The 19,995-nt window shown below is 45.9% G+C and overlaps 1 protein-coding gene across 3 annotated transcripts in view; it reads left to right on the top strand.

Annotated features, from left to right (window-relative positions):
• LOC147905441 (ABC transporter C family member 5-like) overlaps nt 1-15,824 on the top strand; it is a 58,041-nt gene extending 42,217 nt beyond the window's left edge. Inside the window, exons 6-12 of one of the 3 annotated variants that reach the window (XR_015540774.1) lie at nt 11,955-12,249; nt 12,814-13,028; nt 13,874-14,179; nt 14,313-14,376; nt 14,497-14,736; nt 14,885-15,127; nt 15,506-15,824. Coding sequence is in view for 1 of the 3 variants with exons in the window: in XM_087372625.1 (XP_087228751.1) it covers nt 11,955-12,249; nt 12,814-13,028; nt 13,874-14,179; nt 14,313-14,376; nt 14,497-14,736; nt 14,885-15,009 (1,245 nt within the window). In the remaining 2 variants the exon portion in view is untranslated. The other 2 variants (XR_015540775.1, XM_087372625.1) reach the window with 2 other exon arrangements.
• The last annotated feature ends 4,171 nt before the right edge of the window (nt 15,825-19,995 follow it).

Here is a 19,995-nt window from a genome sequence, read left to right as displayed (position 1 = left end):
TTAAGGTCGATGCGTGTGGGAAGCCAAGGCATAGTGTGTCATTGAATAGATTTGCTAAGATCGGGGCTAGGATGTCAATCCATATGCAATGAACTCAGTACAGAGTCCCTCGTGATCTTTCGCTTGGCCATTGTGGAGTTTCATTGTGCATCCTTGACCCCACCTCTGGTGAATAGAGTGTGAGTGATGGGGTGGGGTGAGTGCGAGAGGTCAGGGGCGGGTTGGTGAGGGTGATTTCCGCTCAAAGAACTTGGGCCAAGACTCCTTCGTTGTTGCTATAAAAAATGTTCCGTAACTCCTCATTCTGGCGGACAAATGCCTGCTTCTTCAGGCGTATTAGATGACGGTACTTGCGTATCGTGTCCGGTTCACTCGGAAGGTTATTTTTGGCCTCGAGTCGGAGCTGTCAGTAAAGAGCCTGACACTCTTCACCGTATGAACTATCGCAAGAAGAATTTTGCCCTCAAAATTACATGATGTGGCTGTCATATAGGGGTTCTCGGAGTTAGCCTTTTGTAGCTCCTGCGAGCACTCCCTCCCTCCCTCGCCATAGCCTACCTCCCTACCCCCCTCGGCCGCCTCGCCCGCGAGCTCGCCCCACCCTCTCTCGCTGTGCCTTCGCCCTCCCCTCGCCTCGCCTTGCGCTTCCCCCACCTCGCCTTCGCCCTCCTCTTGGCCGCCTCACCTGCCTAGCCCGCCCTCACCTCGCCCGCCCTCGCCACCTAGCCCGCCCTCGCCTAGCCACCCTCGCCCCGCCCTCCTTCGCCTTGCCCGCCCCCCGCCTCACCCGCCCTTGCCTAACCCGCCCTCGCCTCACCCGCCCAGCCCGCCTCACCCCGTCCGCCCCTCCGCCCCACCTTGCCGCCTCACTGTGCCCGCCCCGCCGCCCAGCTCTCCCGCCCCGCCTCGACACCTCACCGTGCCCGCCTCACCCGCCTCGCCCCGCCCCGCCCTCACCTCGTCCACCCCACCGTGCCCGCCTCACCCTTCCAATCTCGCCGCCGCCCTTCCTTCACCCCGCTACACCCCCACTCTCGCCTCGACCCTCCGCCCCCGCCCCCGCCTCCGCCCTCCGCCCCCCCGCCCGCCCTCGCTCTCACCTCGCTCTCGCCTCGCTTGCCGACTCCTCATCCAAACCTAGGCTCCACCCTCGTCTATCCCCTCCCCTTTTTGGTGGCAGCCTCTTCCTCATCGGAATTCTCGCAGTTTGTCTTGGCGGTATGGCGGCTCCCTGCCCAGAACCGGAGGCCCAGCCGGACCCCCCCTCTCCAGAAGCCTACCGCGTAATTTTGACAGAGCAACAATCTTCCCGGGTACAACAGGTTGCCAATGACTTTCTACCGGGAGCAGCGCCTCAGAGACCTGAGAGACAGCCGCCCCAGGGTCCTGGGAGAGCTTCTGCTTCGTCTGTAGCCCGCCCTCCGCAGCCTCAGGTCCCCCCCTTTTCCGATCCCCAGCTCCCTTCCACTCTGCCCCAGCCCCTACCCCAGCCGTAGCCTTCTATTTCCGACCCGCAGCATCAGCCCCTGCCTCTTCCGCTTCAGCCCCCTTCTCTTCCTCTTCAGCCCCAATCCCAGCTCCAGCCCCATCCCCCCTCCCCCGCCCCTCTCAGTTCTCCTGCTTTGTCAGCTGCACCGATGGTTCCTCAACCGCGGGCAGCCCCCACTCCCCCTCCTCCGCCCCCCCCGCTAGCCGCTTCCGTGGAGTCTGAGTTGCCTACCCCTCAGCCTGCTTCCCCTTCCCCACCCCAGGCAGGCCATCCCGAGTCTGCACCACCCTTGGAGCAGTCTTCCCTGTCTGCTAGCCCGACCCCCTCAGTTGCAGACTCTGGCGGGCCTCAGCTCCAGGAGAGAGAGCTTCCTCGCGACTTCTACAGATCTGGTCCCTGGGATTACTTGGATGTGGCCGACCTCGGGACCTTCCCTGCTTACCTCGACATCAGTATCTTCCTGCTCCGTAAAGGGGCGGATGGGAAGATCACAGCCTTGGCCCCGAGGGATGGCCCCAGCTTTGCTTTCACCTTTCTCAGCGACAGCACCAAGACCTGGACAGACGACTCGGTTTGGGAGGCTCTCAGAGAGCAGACGCACGCTCAGATTTGCTCTTGGATAGGCCCGTCGGGTGGACAGCTTCTCGAGACTCAGTGGTCCGAGGGTGACGTGCGCCTGCGGTGGCGATGCGCCGCCAAGCGTTTCAAATTGATTGTGATCCTCAGACCCCCTCTGTCGTGGCCCCTACCCTAGGATGTCAGAGCCTGGACTCCCCAGAAACTTCGCGCCTTCTATGGGATGACCACTTCAGAGATCTCGAGTTGGCTCGAGAAAGCGTTTGTCCATGGCACCAAAGGCCTCACGCCTTTGCTAAAAGTTCTGAAGAATGGGCAGGATGACCCCGCCTCCCCTTCCAAACCCTCACAAAAGCGTCAGCGCCTTCACTCCAAAACTTCAGCCTCTTCATCGACCTCAGCCGCGAGTAGACAGTTGTTCGCAGCCTACCAGTCTTCATCATGAGCTTACACCTTGTCTCCTGGAACGTGAACGGGTTTCATTCTTCTGGTACCCGTGGTCCTAGGAAGCTCATCTTGAGACAGGAACTTCAGCCAGCAGTGATTGGTCGCTTGGATATACTCTTGCTCCAGGAGCATAAGCTTTCAGTGGCTCACTCCCGTAGTTGCGGGAAGATCCTCCCTGGACGCCCTCACACTTACTGGGAGCCTTCGATCGGAGCACAGGGGAGGAGTGGCGGTGTTTGTACTTCCGTGTGCGAGCCGTTTGCCCAGGGAGTTTTTGGTCATGGTACGTTGATCCCTGGCCGAGCACTTTGGGTTGGCCTAGAGTTGGAGGGCTCCAAAATAGGAGTCCTCAACATCTATGCACCCACAGACCTCCGATGCAGAGCCACTTTCTGGAGGACACTCACAGAGATTCTCCCGGATATGGATTCCTGGATTGTTGGAGGTGACTTCAACAATCTGGAAGCTTTGGAGGACCAGCAGGGCCGAGGACCAGAGTTTACAGGTATAGCTCAGGCAGAGCAGTCCGCTTGGGACTCCTTTATCTTCGCGACAGGTGGTAGGGACAGCTGGAGAGACCCGTCCTTCCGACGATGGCATGGGAGCTTGGACTTTTCGTGGGGCTTCCGCAGGGAAGGAGGCAGAATCCTGGAGAGACTGGACAGATTTTATGTCAGTGATTGGGCCATCAGCAGAGGTGGTCAGGTGGGTATAGTGCCAGGGACGACACTCTCCGACCACGCGCCAATGCTCCTATCACTAGACTCGGCAGCTCGGTTCCTTCCTCCCCGTTCGTGCAGGATTCCTGATTCCATCTTCTCTAGGGAGGAGGTGCGCAGCAGTATCGGTAGCCTTTGGGACAGAGATTGGGGCGAGTGCGTGGATCTGGTAGAGTCGGTGGCACAGGCTTTGCAGGAGTCCAGCCAGATTTGCCAGCTCGCAGCCCTTCAGGTTCGCCAGGAGTGGTGGGGCAAAGAGAGAGCTCTTTGTAGGGACCTCGCCTCCATTCAGCGTCTCCAGCAGGCAGCTCCGGGTTCGGAGGAGCTTCGGATCCAGGCCCTTCGAGCTAGAGCCCTTCTTGAGGAGACTCTCCAGCGTCGCTCAGAGTTTTCTTATCACGCCTCCCTCTCCTACTGGGCTCGGAAGAGCGATCGGATGAGCAAGGACTTCTTCAGGACGCATGGCCAGAGGGCAGCATGTGATCAGCTCTGGAGTCTCAGGACAGTGGAGGGGCACATCGTTTCTGACCCGGAAGAGGTCTTGGGGTTGGCTACCGACTTTTACAGGACTCTTTTCCAGCAGGAGCAGCTTTCCCCCCACTCTAGCCGCTCCCGCGAGGAAGTGTGGAGGCACATTCCAGCCCTTGTTCAGCCCAGCATGCAGACGACGCTGATGGCCCCGTTCACCACTGTCGAGATGCAGGAGGCCTTGTCGGCCATCGATGGGCAAAAATGCCCTGGCGAGGATGGGCTCTCTCGCGCTTTCTTCACCTCTTTCTGGGATCAGATCCATCAGCCCCTCCTAGCAGCCTTCCAGAGGATTTTCAGCAGCGGACATATGCCCGAGAGCCTCTCTTCTGGATTGATTTGCCTCATCCCGAAGGGAGGAGACCGACAGGAGATCCGTCAGTGGCGCCCGATCACTCTCCTCACCACTGCCTACAAAATCCTTGCCAAGATGATCAGTGCCAGAGTTCGGCCACTACTTCCTGACCTTATTCATGACACTCAGACAGGCTTTGTCCAGGATCGTAGTATCCTGGATAATGTCTTTACCTTCTCAGAGGCGACGGAGTGGGCTCAGCACAGCGGGTCACACTTAGCCATTTTACTTCTCGACTTTGAGAAGGCCTACGATCGAGTGGACTGGTCCTTCCTGGAGGGTACTTTGGAGAGACTGGGATTCCCAGTAGGTTGGATTCAGGGTATCTCAGCGCTATACAGGACAGCCACGAGCAGGGTCATCATCGGTGGCAAGATGGGAGAGCGTTTTTGATTGGAGAGATCAGTGCGTCAGGGTTGCCCCCTCGCTCCCTACCTGTTTCTATTCTTCGCCGAGGCGATGACATACTACCTTCGGGCGAGGTTGACCGAGATCCGAGGTGTTCGCCTTCCCATCAGGGAGGACACGGAGCTCCTGGACTCGGAGTATGCAGATGACACAGCGCTGTACGTTCCGGATGATGAGATGACGCTGGAGAGGGTGAGGCTGGCCTTAGAGGTCTTCTGCTCGGCAGCCGGTGCGAAAGTCAACTGGAACAAATCAGTTGGTTTTCTCACAAACCCTGAGGCAGGCTCACAGTGGGGGAGGTTCTTGGGTTTCAGATGGATCCCGCGGGGGCAGACAGCTAGATATCTCGGCTTTCAGGTCGGCCTGGACATCACGCCAGCTCAGCAGTTTCTCTCGGTGCTAGACTCCATTCGACGGAAGCTGGCTTTCTGGAGCACTGCTAAGCTCTCTCTTGCAGGTCGTGCTCTTGTAGTCAACCAGGTTCTCCTGGCCACGGCCTGGTATGTGGCTTCCTGTTGGTGCTTCTTGAGATCCAGTGTGGCACAGCTCAGGAGGATGGTCCGGAATTTCCTCTGGTCTGGGGGGATGGTCTCAGAGATACCAGAGCCAGGGTAGCCTGGCAGACAGTCATTCTTCCGCAGGTTGAGGGTGGCTTGGGGATCATTGATCCTGAGCTTCAGAGTCAAGCCCTGCTGGGCAAGCTAGCTATCCGCGGTTTGACCCCGGGGGGGCAAACGTGGAAGATGTTACTTCAGCAGGGGATCAGTTCTTGCGTCCCGCGCCGAGGTGGAGAGTGGCTACCGTCCCTCCGGTGGATCTTCACCTCTGCACCACTTACTCACCCCCGCTCCCCACTCATTCGCAGCCTTCTCATGGTTTGGAGGCGACTTCGTCTCAGCCTCCTTCCGCCAGCCACTCATCTGGAACGCTCAGGTCAGAGATACCAAGGGCCTTCAGCTGGGGGAGAGGTCACATATCCTGTGGGACGGTTGGATGCGGGGGCCAGCCCGGTCCCTTCGCGTTTGGGGGGACACTTACAAACACTTGGAGACCGTTGCTCTAGCAGCCGCAGCTGGAGGTGCCCGTGGAGCTCAGGCAAGACGCACAGAGATAGACGGAGCGATTCCTGCCGGTTGGTTGGCTCCACCTGAGTTTCAGATCCTCATGCCTGGTGATGACCGTTGGCTTGGACAGTTCACCCCCCGTGGCATCCCACTGGTGGTTGCAGGCCGGATGGATGACACCTCTGTTTCCTTCTTCGCGGTTTCGGGGGACGGCCGACTCAGGAGAGAGGGTGTGCTCATCGACCCCCTTCTCTCGTGGCAGAGGGTTCGGGTCGTAGGCCTCGTGGGGAAGGTTTGGCGGATCGACCCTAGTATAGAGCAGGATCAGCTGCAGTTATGGCGACTCTGGCTTTGGGAGGGGCGGGCCTTGTCAGAGCTTGATTGGGACCCAGGTGAGTGGAGATGGCGAGAGGTTGTGGCAGGCCAGGGGCCGATCCCTTTCTTCGCTTACAGTACGACATTGGGCAGGAGAGTTCTTAGGAGGATGCAGAGCCGCCCGCCCACTCAGCGGCCCAGTTGGTATGCTCAGGGTATCTCCAGGCTATTTTTGCAGGCCTTCTGGAAGGCCCTGTGGGAGAGCTGGCGGCCACGGAAGATTTCCTACTTCCTTTGGCTACTCACCCACAAGGGTCTTCCAGTGGGGAGCTGGTTGCGGCAGATTGGTCAGGATGGACTTTGTCAGATCTGTCATGAGGACGAGGAGTCACCAAAACAGTGTTTGTGGAGCTGTACTCGCGCCCAGGAAGTGTGGAGGTGGACCTTCGGGATCATTACACGTGCAGCACCGGAGCTAGGTTTGATCACCTGGGGCGCGTTCTGCTAGTGCAGCACCACACCTGGCTTTCATCAGTTGTTCGAGACAGACCCGCAGGACCCCATATTCCTTATCTCACAGGGGACTTGGGGGCCGCTGGAGGGCATCCCGCCGCACCTGGCAGAGGCGGACACAGGTTCTCAGGAGAGGCAGCCAGTCTGGGAGATTAGTAGCAGCATCGCTGGCTGGCACATTTGGACCTCGCGCTGCGCGCAGATCCTTGGTGGTACCCCTCTTTCGACTGCCGAGATCATGGCCGACATCTGGAGTGAGATCATCCACACACTCAGAGGCCAGTGGGACCAGATTCAGGGAGACTCCCGGGCTGGCCTGGAGAAGCGGAGACGTTTCCTCTGAGATTGGGATACGCGGGGCCTCTTCTTCGAGCATACTTCTCAGGGCCTTTAGTGGCGTTATTCACCACCTCTTTGGCTGTTTACTCACACCCGCCTAATCCCTCCGCGAGAGAGAGCTTTTTGATTCCTTGTAGGGTTGCGTCCGATTTGTGAACGCGGCCGTCAGTTGCAAAACTGACCTCTTGTATCTTGTTTTTCGAAGTAATATAATCAGCACTGTTTTTTCGGGAAAAATATAGGGGTTCTCGAACAACAAAGTGTTGCTGATCAGCTTGGCAAAAGATTGGGATGCTCCTGCACAATGCTACTCATGGGTAGGTCTATATATATGAGCAGAGGACTTGTTTATGGGGACCCCATGGGCTAGATTCCCTGGGATACTGGGACCTAGAGCATGCCTATGCCTAGTCTAGCCAAGGTGGACTCTTGTGGCATGGGACACAAAGGTTGTGCCTATGGACATGGTTGGGTGTTTGGCTAACCTTAGCCTTGGAGGGTGATCCTTTACACCAGATCTGCGGTTGGGTGGTGAGCTCACTGTCTCCCCCAAATTGGTCCTTAATACTGCTTGGTGGTTTTGTAGGTCATAGCTATAGAGTTGGAAGGATTGGGGCTTAGCTACCCCATGCCTTGGAGCATGTTTCAGCATAACATTTTGAAGCATCTTCCCGCTGTCCATGATGACCTAGAATAGTTTTTAAGGTGAAAATTTCTGGTATAACATCAGGCTTTGTTCCAAATTTTGCAGTTAACATGTACAGCTTGGCATAAGGCATTTTACTGCCATGACTGGAGGATACTTGCCTTTTTCTTATTGCACTTGAGCCTATTATCAACATTATAGTCATGCTTCTCTGTGCTGCCTGTACATCTCTTTCATTTTCCATGATGGCCTATAATTCTTTTTGAGGTGAAGATATTCCGGTATAACACTTGGATTTGCTCCAAATTTTCCAGCTGACCTGTATGGCTTGGCATAGGCATTTTGCTGATGTGACTGCAGGATACTTGGGAAATGGGCCTGTTGCCTTTTTTTCATTTCACTCAAATAACGTTGGCACATCATAATTATCTTTCTTTGAACTGCTTGTGCATGTTGGCATTCTTGGGCTTATATAGCTTGCTCAACAGTTTGAGAGTCATGAGCTTCCACGTCTGCAGCCAAAAACATAAAAAGATTAAGGGCAAATGAAGTGAGCTTGCAGCGTGTGCAATCAATGGTGGCAGACACATGTCTGCAAAATAGAACATGTTAGCAAAAATCAAGCAACCAAATTGTATACAAGGCAGTTAAAGGTATATTTGTTGGCTATAGTGAAGATCATAAGGCCTACAGGATCTGGAATCCTAATGCGTGCACTATCATTACCAAAGATGTAATCTTTGATGAAGGAGAAATTAGCCATATTTGCAACAAGATATATAATTTAATCCTATCACCGAGAAATTGTAGGAAGAAAGAAAGAAAATCTATTATAGTCTGTAGGAGACCGAAAGGTCTGAGATTGGGAAAAACCTGGATACAGTAGAGAAAAGTAAAGAATGGAGCGACTAAAGTGGACATCCACTCCCAAACATACTTACTCATATCAATTACAGACCGAGAGTTTTTTTCGATTTCAACTTTGTGATGAGAGCCTTGCCTTCATGATAAACGGCCCACTTATCCTCTTTTCCATCTATCTTCACCTTCGCTAACTCAATGGCATTTTTCTTAAGTTGGATTTAAAGTGAGTTCTTCTACTATCCATACTTTTGGACCTTTCACTTTGTTGGATTGTCTGAGAATATGAACTCTGGTAGGTCTTGTTGTTGCAAGGGTGAATAGTGCATGAGTACCATCTGAATGGGTTTTAATCAAGTCGTCCTTTAAAGATTCAATGCTTGGTGTTGATGTCTTTATCTCTTCATATCATTCATTGAATGTCGCTTCCACTTGATACAAATTTTTAGGTAATCCCCCTACTGTGGTGTTCAATGCATTAGCTTCTCTCTCCTTGGCTTCTTTGATTGGTAAATCGACTTGTGTCCCTAGAGAAAGAGATTGAATCACATGTTGTTAAAGAACCTTCATCGAGTACTACCTAGATGGTATTATGAGACCATTAAGGAAGGTCAAGTAATTGATGAGCTCTCAACAAGTGAGGAGGACCCAAAGGATCTACTAGGGTCTAAAGGGCACCTAATATGCTCAATGTGAGTCATGTATTAATGACCACTATTACCGGAGTTTGAAAGATACGAGGATGCCAAGGACAATTCCAAGAGGTAGGAAGCCATGAAAGAGAAATAGGATAGTATCATACACAATAAGGCTTGGGACTTGGCAGATTTACCACTTGATAAAACTTCCATTGGCAGCAAATGGGTCTACTGAATTATGATGAAGAGTGATGGAAGTGTGGAAACGTATAAAGACAAGCTGTTGCAAAGGGTTATGCCTTGAAAGAAATGATTGACTATGATGAGACATTTGTGCCGATAGCCAAACATAATACTATCAAATTGATAGTAGCCTTTGTCACTCATTATCTACCTATTAGATGGATGTTAAAAGTGCTTTTCTAAATGGTGATCTAAAAGAGGAGGTCTATATGAACGTGGATTTGAGGTCAAGGCCAAGGAGAAAAAGGTCTGTAAATTGCTTAAAGGCTTTGTATGGTTTGAACAAGCACCTTGTGCTAGGTTTTAAAGATAAGATTACCATTTTCATGCAAAGGGATTCAATAAAAGCTTATCTGATTATAACCTATATGCAAAACATGATGAAAAAGGTAACATAGTTCTTGTTAGTCATCACTAGTACTAGCGGCGAACTAATGAAACATGCCAAAGAGGATCTGAATAAGGCATTTGACATGAAAGACCTAGACTTAATGCATTGCTGTTTGGGAATTGAGATCTAGAGAGACTAAGATAAGTTCATATCCCAAATCAAGTATGCAAACAAAATCCTCAAATAGTTCAAAATGGGGGATTGCAAGCCGATTAATACACCAATGAGTCCAAATGTTAATTTATTGAAATATCAAGATACCCTAGTCCTAGAGTAGATGGCACCTTATACAGGCAACTTGTAGGTAGCCTAATATATTATAAGACCACTAGATCGGTTTATCTAGTCAGTGCAGTACCCCATGTTGATCCAAAAGAAAGCCATTTTGTGGTATGCCAAGAGAACCCTGACTCATCGGATTGAAAAGAAAAGAAGCAATGATCTAAAACTACGAAGGTAGTGATTGGGCAAGGTGCAAGGTGTTCAGATGGCAGAAGGTCTACTTGTGGATATTGCCTCAACATTGGATCTAGCCTGATATCGTGGAGTACGTAAGAAGTAAAGTTCTATTACTTTATTCTCCACGGAAGCAGAATATAGAGCATCCACTAACCAAGCCTGTGGAGGCTATTCAGTTGAGGAGGATACTGGACTTATTCAAAAAGATCTAACTTCGTTATCGAACGGTAATCAAAGCTCTATTGAATGGTCAAAGAATCATGTATTTCATGCTTAGACAAAGCACACTAAGGTGCAATAGAAGATCAAGTGGTTGATATCCTAACCAAACCTCTTACTAGGATAAAACGACGGAAGTTTTCCAACCTGGTGGCCATGAAACATAATCCATTATTCATCAAGGGGGGGTGTTGGAAAAAATGGTGAGTTGTGGAGTTAGATCAAAGGCAAAAAATGTTAGAAATAGGCCTTGGTATGTGGTCCTAACCCCTCTCATGGTGGCACCTTGGTAAAGAATGTAAATATTAGAGGGGCTAAGGGGCCCTTAGCACGCGCAGGTGACACGTGGAAAGTGGGGATAGAAATCCCATATATAATGGTGACTCTTGCTTGTCCTTGGATATAAAGAAGACTTGAGACCCTCCCTACTATCCCAGCCGGCTCTTTTTGGAAAGTGGGGAGATATGCATGGCTAGGAGGCTGGGAGTGGGACCCCTCGTACTTGGCGCTTCCCTTGGACACGTGGCAGCATGCAGGCTGCCTACAATATATTCGAAAAAGAGCAGCACGGTTGAGAGTTGGAGAATTCTATAATTCGTGAGAAGTCTTATGCAGCTAAAGCGTGGAAAAAGATAATCAAAGCTCTATTAAATGGTCAAAGAATCTTGTATTTCATGCTTAGACAAAGCACACTAAGGTGCAACAATTACTATATACATTAAAAGGTATTGAGCAATGAAATTGAGTTCAGCTATTGTCAGATAGAACATCAAGTGGTTGATATCCTAACCAAGGACAGAAGTTTTCCAACATGATGGCCATGAAATGTAATCCATTATTCATCAAGGGGGAATGTTGGAAAAAGTGATATACTATGGAGTTAGATCAAAGGTAAAAAAGAGTGGTAGGTAGATCTTATGTCCTAGGTTAGGACATCCACAATGTTATGTTATGGACAAGGGTTATAGATTTTTAAGGGGCCACATAATGTGGCAAGACCCCACATACATCCATCATGGATGAAGGAGATAGGTGCCACATGGCTCCAATCAATTGATCTATCTCATGTGGCCTTGCCACGTGTCACAAAGGTATGCACTCCATAATACTATTTTTCCCTGCTCCAAAAATGACATGCCATAGCTAATTGGTGCTGAGCCATTGTCCATTGATTGATGCTCCAAAGTCCATACCAGTGTCCTTTGTTTGTATGTTGAATAGTATGAAACAATCATCAATAACGTCCACCATCTAGGCTCGCTTTTCTCTATTTGCTACTCTAGCACTGAAGTCTCCTAACAAGAGGTACTCAACCTTGTCGTGAGATCTATATATTTTCATGGAATAGAACAAGGAGAGAGAGAGAGAGAGAGACAGAGAGCGCTTGGTTTTTGTTCCCCATGAAGATCATAGCTGTTATTGTGAGATTAATCATGCAATGTGTTGTGCACATTTGTTGCTCACTCCACATCCAGTCACAGTTCTTGGATTCTTCCAGTGCCTTGTGAATGCTCTCAAAGATGCCACAAATCTTCCATATCTTTTCTAATTGAATATGCTCATTCAAGAAATAAAGCACTGCATTTCGTCTAATGGTATAACACATGACATCAATCATCCATCAACAAATGGATTTGGGTTCTTCCTAGCTAGTTTGAGGGGCTTTTTAACGTTTTGTCTTGCTGTATGTTGATATGCTTTAGACTGTTTGATGAATTTAACACTTAGAGGATTTTACTTGCAGCAATATTACATGGCTTCAGCGAGGGAGCTTACCCGACTTGTGGGGATTCAGAAATCTCCAATTATTCATCATTTTGGAGAATCTATTTCTGGAGCACTTACCATCAGAGGATTTGGGCAACAAAAGAGATTCATGAGAACAAACTTCTTTTTGTTTGATAACTATGCCCGGCCCTTTTTCAACAAATTTTCAGCGATTGAATGGCTTTGCCTGCGAATGGAGCTATTGTCGACTCTTGTATTTGGTTTCTCAATGGTTTTTCTTGTTAGTTTCCCTCTTGGAAACATTGATCCAAGTAAGATGGAATCAGATCCTGAAGGATTTAATGTTTCAGAAAAGTGATAGGATCAATCTCCCCTGCTCTTTGGATCGGATAATTTTTGTTTGCTTGGATTTTGAAGCAGTGGCTCTATTATAAGCTTGCACTTTATTCAGTCTGACTTTGTGCTGATAACAGAATCACAGAAAAGATCAAACAATAGTGTACTGAAGTTTCTCATTTTTTGCAGCATGCGTCTTTGCTGGATGTGCAACTATTGCCCATGTTGACTGACTTGCCATTCTTAGTTTTAGATGTAAAGCAATGTTCTTTTCTTGTCTGCAGAAGATTTTCAGTTGGATCTTTTTTTGGTTGACTCTTAGTGTTAGAAATATGGAAAAGGAGTAGTATTATCACTTGTCTGTGATGACTAGGTACTTGAGAGATTCCTGAAGACAAAACAGTTTTTTCTTCTTTTCAACTGAAACGGAAATACTCTTCCAACTGGAGTTCTTTTTCATTGACAATTTGAATATCCTGTTTGAGGAGTTAATATTTTCTATCTGCATCTAATATCACGTATTTTCAATGTTTGTTCAGGCATGGCAGGCCTGGCAGTGACTTATGGGCTTAATCTGAATGCCAGGCAATCTCGCTGGGTATTAAGTCTTTGCAAGATGGAAAATAAAATAATTTCTGTGGAGAGAATTCAACAGTATACACGTTTACCCAGTGAGGCTGCTGCAGTAATAGAAGATTCTAGACCTCCATGTCACTGGCCTACTGATGGTACTATAGAGTTGCATGATTTGCAGGTATTTACCTTCTCATTTGTTATGTGTCCATTTTTGTGGTAAGACCTGTGTTCGAAGATCCATTAGTTATTTATTTAGACTAATGTTCCCTAAACACAATTCATGTTTGGTTTTTATGTGCATTGCTTAAAGCTTTGCACGTCTTTCCATCTAATTAAATATCTATGCTCTATGAACTCATAACGCATGATAGCTTTCATTTTCAAAACACTTTGTGTTAGATTTCACATGGTGAGAGAGGGAGAGACACAACAATCAACTGATGGAGACAGGTGAGGAAACAGTACTCATGTATTGATGTGATTACTTAGCAAAGAAAAATGGGCCTCTTCATCGGCTGAGGAAGCCTTATCTTCCACACACTACACATCACACGTGATGTCACACAATCAAATCAAATGTATTGGGAGGACATATTTCATCAAGATATTTTTTTTGCCAGTGTATATCTATACTTGTCGTAAATATATGTGTAATCTTGTGGGGTCTGTAAAACATTCCATTTGGATCACTCACTGTGTGCATTTAAAAGAGTGCCTTTCCACTATTGTAGATGCATTGAAAGGAATCTTTTGCTTGCTCTTGTTGTAGTAATGTAGCCTTGGAAGTTTCTTCAAACCCCTGGCCCCTCCCTTTTTAAATCAATGGAGGTGTCTGTCTCTACCTTGTGATGGTTTGTTCAGTAACTTTTCATTTGCTAGGTTTGTTTATAGTGTGTGCAGCTTATGCATGTTAGTAAGGGAGTTATTTGTTTTTGATTTCCACGTTTCAAATTTTAAAAACTGGTAGTACGAGCCGAATATGTGTTATTCTCATAGCTTTGATATATTCTCCCCAATCAACAGGTAAGGTATGGTGCACATTTGCCATTAGTTCTTCATGGTATCACTTGCAACATACCAGGAGGAAAGAGAGTGGGCATAGTTGGGCGTACTGGGAGTGGTAAATCGACTCTGATTCAGGCATTGTTTAGAATTGTGGAGCCTGCTGGAGGAAAAATCCTAATAGATGGCTTAGACATATCTTCTTTAGGCTTGCATGATCTGCGTTCCAGATTGAGCATCATTCCCCAAGACCCTACACTCTTTGAAGGGACCGTGCGAACAAACCTTGATCCTCTTGAAGAGCATACTGATGTGGAAATTTGGGAGGTAGCTTCTTGCTTAACCATTTTGATTTTTTATTCTCTTTGGCTCCGTCCTAAATGCTTATGGACCCTCTTTCTGTAAAGAGCATTCCAGTCATTTGTGTACACTTGTCTGTGCTTGTAATTGTCTTTTGCAGGTGCTTGACAAATGTCAGCTTGGGGATGTAGTACGTGCAAAGGAGTTAAAGATCGAAACATGTGGTTAGTGTTCTGCATTTGGAAAGAAAATTGGATTTAGAATGAAAAATCTCTTGGATCAGATAACAGAATGGTGAAGGTTTTCTTTAAGTTTGACGAACTCTTTGGCGTGTGTCATGCCAGTCTCAGAGAATGGTGAGAATTGGAGTGTTGGTCAAAGGCAGTTAGTTTGCCTTGGCAGGGCCCTTTTGAGGCGAACTCGCATCCTTATCCTTGATGAAGCCACAGCCTCTGTGGACACAACAACTGATGGCCTAATTCAACGTACCATTCGCAAAGAGTTCAATGCTTGTACTGTGATCACTGTGGCTCACCGCATCCCAACTGTGATTGATAGTGATTTTGTGTTGGTTTTAAGTGATGGTAAGTGGGTGTTATCTATTTCCTGACACATTTTTTTGTTCAACATTACTGGGTTATTCTTTGCGTGGATCTTCCAACTTCTTTTGTCTTTTCTATTTTTGAAATTTGAAGGCAGATATTATACTTGATAAACTTTTACTTCTTGCAGGAAGGGTAGCTGAGTACGATGCACCAGTTTGTTTATTGGAAGACAAGTCTTCTGTGTTCTTAAAGCTAGTGTTGGAATATGCTTTTAGGTCAAGCAGTGTCTCAGACCTAATGAATTTAGGCTAGAAAAATTCATTTCCCAAGATGGCCTGTGACATTCCCTCGGTTCTCAAGCATCAAGACCTCCCACGGCTGCCTTACAAGAAAACCAGATTTTTGCAGATATTTCAAGGTTCATTGCCACGTAAGTGCTTGATGTTGTGGACAGGTAACTTTTATCGTCATCCAATCCAATCCTTTCGGGTGCCCGAAGTCCTTGAGTTAGGTTTGTGGGTGAATTTTGATATAGTAGAATGTCAGGCCATACAATCTTTGTGTTTGGCATGACAGAAAATATTGTTGATCCTCAAGGTTTCCATCATAATCATTTCACTATAATCACAATGAGCGCATAAGTCAATTCTGCTAGGAGTGCTTCAAATTATGGTGTCATTTGGAGCATCAATCCTAGAGGTCAAACAGTCTTGACTAAAGTAGATTTTTTGCTGCTAATATGTGTGGGCAGCGGGACCATGAATAGTCTAGATTACACCTGATTTTGTGCATGTCTGGTTGGTTTCAGGGACGCACCTGAATATATGCAATGTTAGCATGCATGTGGGAAAGTATCAGATGCTTCTGACCTCAACAGAAAGAAGTCGGAATCTGTCTCACATCATTTATATATTAGATTTCTTTACAAAAGCATCTGAGACTGGACACGTTTGCAATCATGTGTCCAGACTGGTGCATGGGAAAAAATATTAGCTGCAAAGTGTTCTTAGTAATAGTCTAATGGAAATTAGCAAACCTCTTCAAGATGCAATGTCTCATCAATTTGAGACCATGTTGAAAAAGAGTGAAGAGCTTGGTGCAAGACCAAGGTTCAAACTATTCTTAGAGATGGCTATCTATCAAATCCAAAAGAAATTAAAATGCCTAGAGATATCTGATAACTACGGAAAACTTATAAACTGAGGCATAGATTGGTCTTGCTTTGAAATAAGTGATATGTGTTGAAAAACATAGTTTTAAAACATAAATTGCAAGTTGTCAAAGGCATAGGTGTCGACATAAAGTACACAACAATAAAAAAGTCAAGATAAATTGGGAACAATTATAGTTACATCAATTATCCCTGTTTTTGTTTTCCGATTGTTGTTCTGTTTTCTTGACAAACTCTTTATCCATGTGTCAGGGTTACTTGATCTTCATAATCTAATAGCTTAAAAACACCCTAATCTCCGTACACTTGAACGTTTTTTGTGGGCCTGGTTGCTTCATTCTTCTGACCGGAGACTCTATGCATCAATGTGTCTATGAAGTTTTTGGTTTCGCTGACAGATACGGATCCCTCTTTCTGGATAGTTTACAAAATTTCATGTTTTTGATTATTGACTATAGTAATACTTTTTCTACAACCCATTCTATAACTTTTGCATCTAGCACTTTATTACTTGTCCTGGGATAGAAACATGTAAATTTAGTAAAATATCGACATGTCGTAAGAGGCAGGCTTTTCTCACACATAGGATGGATGAGATTGTCAGATCTTTTCAAGGAGGAGACCCGACCACTGGATGGGGGTTTCTATCAGAGGGGAAGCCACCTATTCCCATCACTGATCCAGATGTGTGGCACACGTATGCATGTTCCCTCTATGATGTCCAAATGCAAACACCATCGGATATGTCCTCTATGGCCAGGCCATAAATCTCTCATGTATATCCATTGTCCCTTCATCCACCATGCCATAGATCCATGTTTCCACCATTAATCTACCCTACCCTAGAAAATCATATTTTTTAATTATGACTTTGGAGTTATCTCCTCCAATTGCCTATACAATCTTGTTTGCATTACATTCAACCATGTTTGAATATCTGTCATCATTGAAGTTCTCTACTCCAACTTACTCTACAAGCCTTGGACTTTATCATCAGCTTGTTTCTGCAGCTCTAGTCGTTGGAGTATCACTTGTGCTTCTTCCACTTTGGATCGGGATTCCATTTTTACTGTCCGATTCTTTGTTTACCATTGTACAACTTCTTATTAAGTTCCTTAACCTCTGCAAGTTCTGTCAAGGCTTCTCCCAAAGACTTAGTCTTTTCACTCTGTTACTGTGTCGAAGCATTAGTGACCTCTGTAAAAGAAACTTCATGTGTCTTTGAAATTTTTGAAATCCCTATCTATTCAGCATATGGTTTAAGCTGTTTCCGTAAGGAGTGAAGAAAACAACTACGGTAAAAGATATGGGTTTCACAAAAATAGGAACCACAGGGTTAACAATGTGTGAGCCGCCTAACTCTTTTTCTGTATCTCCTTGTCCCGAAGGGATTTCTGATTTAAGATGAACATTTACGTATGTATGTACACTGAAGTCACCCTACTGCTTGGCATTATGAGTCTACTTCATTCTCAGCCCGATACCTTTCTTTCGTGCAATTTGACTTTGGGGAAGGTTTTTTGGAACTAGAGGAATAGCTCCCTCTATTTACTAGAATTCAATCTCAGATTCTATATACCGTGCCTTCAACAAATTTTCTTGCTGTTCTGCATAAAGTGCAGTTTTTGAGCTAGGAGTTTCAGCAGATAACCATAAAGGTCTTTCTGGCTGCATCACAGAATGTACATACTTGAACAAAGCTGACAAAATAGACCTGAGTTTAGAATGATGCAGACTATGTCTTTTATCTTTACCCAAACCTTTCCCGATAATCTGATAATCCGGGTATGTAGAATTCTGGCCCAATTGATCTTTTGGCCCTGCTCAGCTATGTACAACAGTGAGAGTAATTCTCTATAGACATGTAATCATCCTAGGTTAACAACAAAACTCGCCCTAGAAACCAAAGAAATTTATAATCACATTTTGCAATTCTTGACCAAATAATAGCTCCTAGCAGTCATGGCTTTACCAAACTCTCTAATCATCATTTCAATGTTGCACTTAATTGTGGCTTAAATTGGTGCACCGGGAATTAATAGTAAGCGAAACATGCAACTACTTCCTTCGTTATATAAATGTTCATCAAAATCTTTCGAATTTTGCAAAAATGAAAACTGCCAATCCGCTTCCACATTTGCAATCCATGGCCACCAATACAGTGAATTATACCCATCCAGCCCAACCTTTTGTAACCAGAAGATTCTGTGAGTTTTCAAAATTTAAATTCATTAAAGTGATCCGTTTCTAGAATAAAAGTTGAAGCTATCCTTATGGCTAACGGAATAGTTAACTTCACGACCGTTTTGTAGTCACTTTGGTGCAACAGCCGAACAACCCTTGATCGCAGATTTCTTGAATACAAAAAGCCGACCTTTCTTTTTGCTAAGGGATTGACTAGTGCGGGATTGAGAAGCATCCTACATTCTTGATGATCAACTCTTTGCTTACAGTTTTATGTTAGTCGCTTGACGATGGATTGCAGAGGATAAACAACACTTCGCACAGCAAAACGTAGAAAGAGTGTAAGGAGAAATGTGAACTAACACATATTTTGAGTCTCATTCGAGACTTCCACGTGTGCCACTCGCAATCATGTGAATACGGTCATCAAGTGTAGTTTTTATCAGTTCTAATGAGCCCACTTACCTGTAGCTTTTAGATTTCTTTAAAAATTCCTACTTCTTTGTCGTTGCACTTGAGTTGTTTATCTTTTTTAAACCAATCTTGCAAGTCCAGAAACTTGAACTGGGTGAGGACATTGACCTTCGACGGATCGTCTTGCACCTCCTCGGTCTTCTTATTGGGCTTATTGCCATGAGCATCAATAAACTTTGCAATTGGATTCTTATTGCATGTACTTGGCAATTCTAAATGATTATTGTGCTTGCTTGTGGAGGTTGGTGCTCTTGATTTACCGGTCTCTGTGTTTGAGCATTGTTACCATAACAAACAATCGAAATTTTGTGCTCACCAAAGACAATTACATTTGCGGCATGCAGCCTATTTGTCATTGAGCACGTAACTACTCACTCGAAATCGAACTTAAATCCTAGCATTTTATCAAATTTTTAAAGAAAAAAACTAATGATGAGTAATAATATGGACATGAGATGCGACATAAGGTCCATTAGGATTCGATCCTCCTTGCAAATGTTAGGGAAAGTGTTTTATTAATGACTTGGTGATGTCCATATTTTGGAAGCTGAAGCTTAACAAATACATGAATAAGGTGATACAATAACTGATACTCATTGCAAACTATAACAATATTGTCACAAGGACTACAATCATATGAATAAGGGTGTCAATAATCCTTCGATGTTGCATCCATCTTGGATTTCTTTGCTCCCTCACATCGAGAACATGCATTAAAAGATAGGAAGTTTGTAAGAATTTAAATTGAAAACAAACAATTTGAACGAACAAGCAATTAAATATACTTATATGATAATACTGTAATTAAATTATTATAACCACACATACTGCGGGCAGGGAGGTGACGCATTTCCTTCCCCAAAGAGCCATAACTTGAAAAAATAGGTCCTTCCCTGGGCGTCGAGATAATGCCGAGAATATAAATGTCGAGAATATTAGTGCCGAGGATAAGTCTCGTGAATGGATAAGATGCTGGCATATTACTTGAATGTCAATAGTCATAATCGTAGTTGAATGTCGGTAAAATCACCACGAGCGACTGCTAATACTTTCTTTGCTCTAACTTTTGTTGCAAACAAGTTGGAACCATCAAGGTGAGAAAGTAGGCGGGGGCTAGCTCTCCCAACCTTCAAGACATGTACCAACCGGTCATAATGCCTGCGAACTACCAATCCGATAGTCTGATTAAACTATAGGAGGCTAATGAAAACTTGAATTAGATTAAGAAGCGAGTGGAGAAATACCGTTCAATCCCTGTTTAATGCAATTGAGAGATTACTGGCAAGGATTGCAGCATCAAAGCAGATTACGATTCAAGATGCTTAAACATAAGTAGGATTCCAGATTATCATTGAATTACTTGTAGAAGCACGTGAAAGATATCTAGCACTATTTGTGTTTGTAAATTTTTGTTCAATCAATCTCTAAATGCCTTAGTGTCATTCTAACACCTATCGTCAGCCATGACC

Source organism: Dipteris shenzhenensis, chromosome 1, assembly GCF_047967505.1.
Source record: "Dipteris shenzhenensis isolate YYH24624 ecotype China chromosome 1, Dip_SZ_1.0, whole genome shotgun sequence".
Classification (NCBI taxonomy): Eukaryota; Viridiplantae; Streptophyta; class Polypodiopsida; order Gleicheniales; family Dipteridaceae; genus Dipteris; species Dipteris shenzhenensis.
Note: the sequence above shows the minus strand (reverse complement) of the source record. Positions and strands in the feature narration are given on the sequence as shown.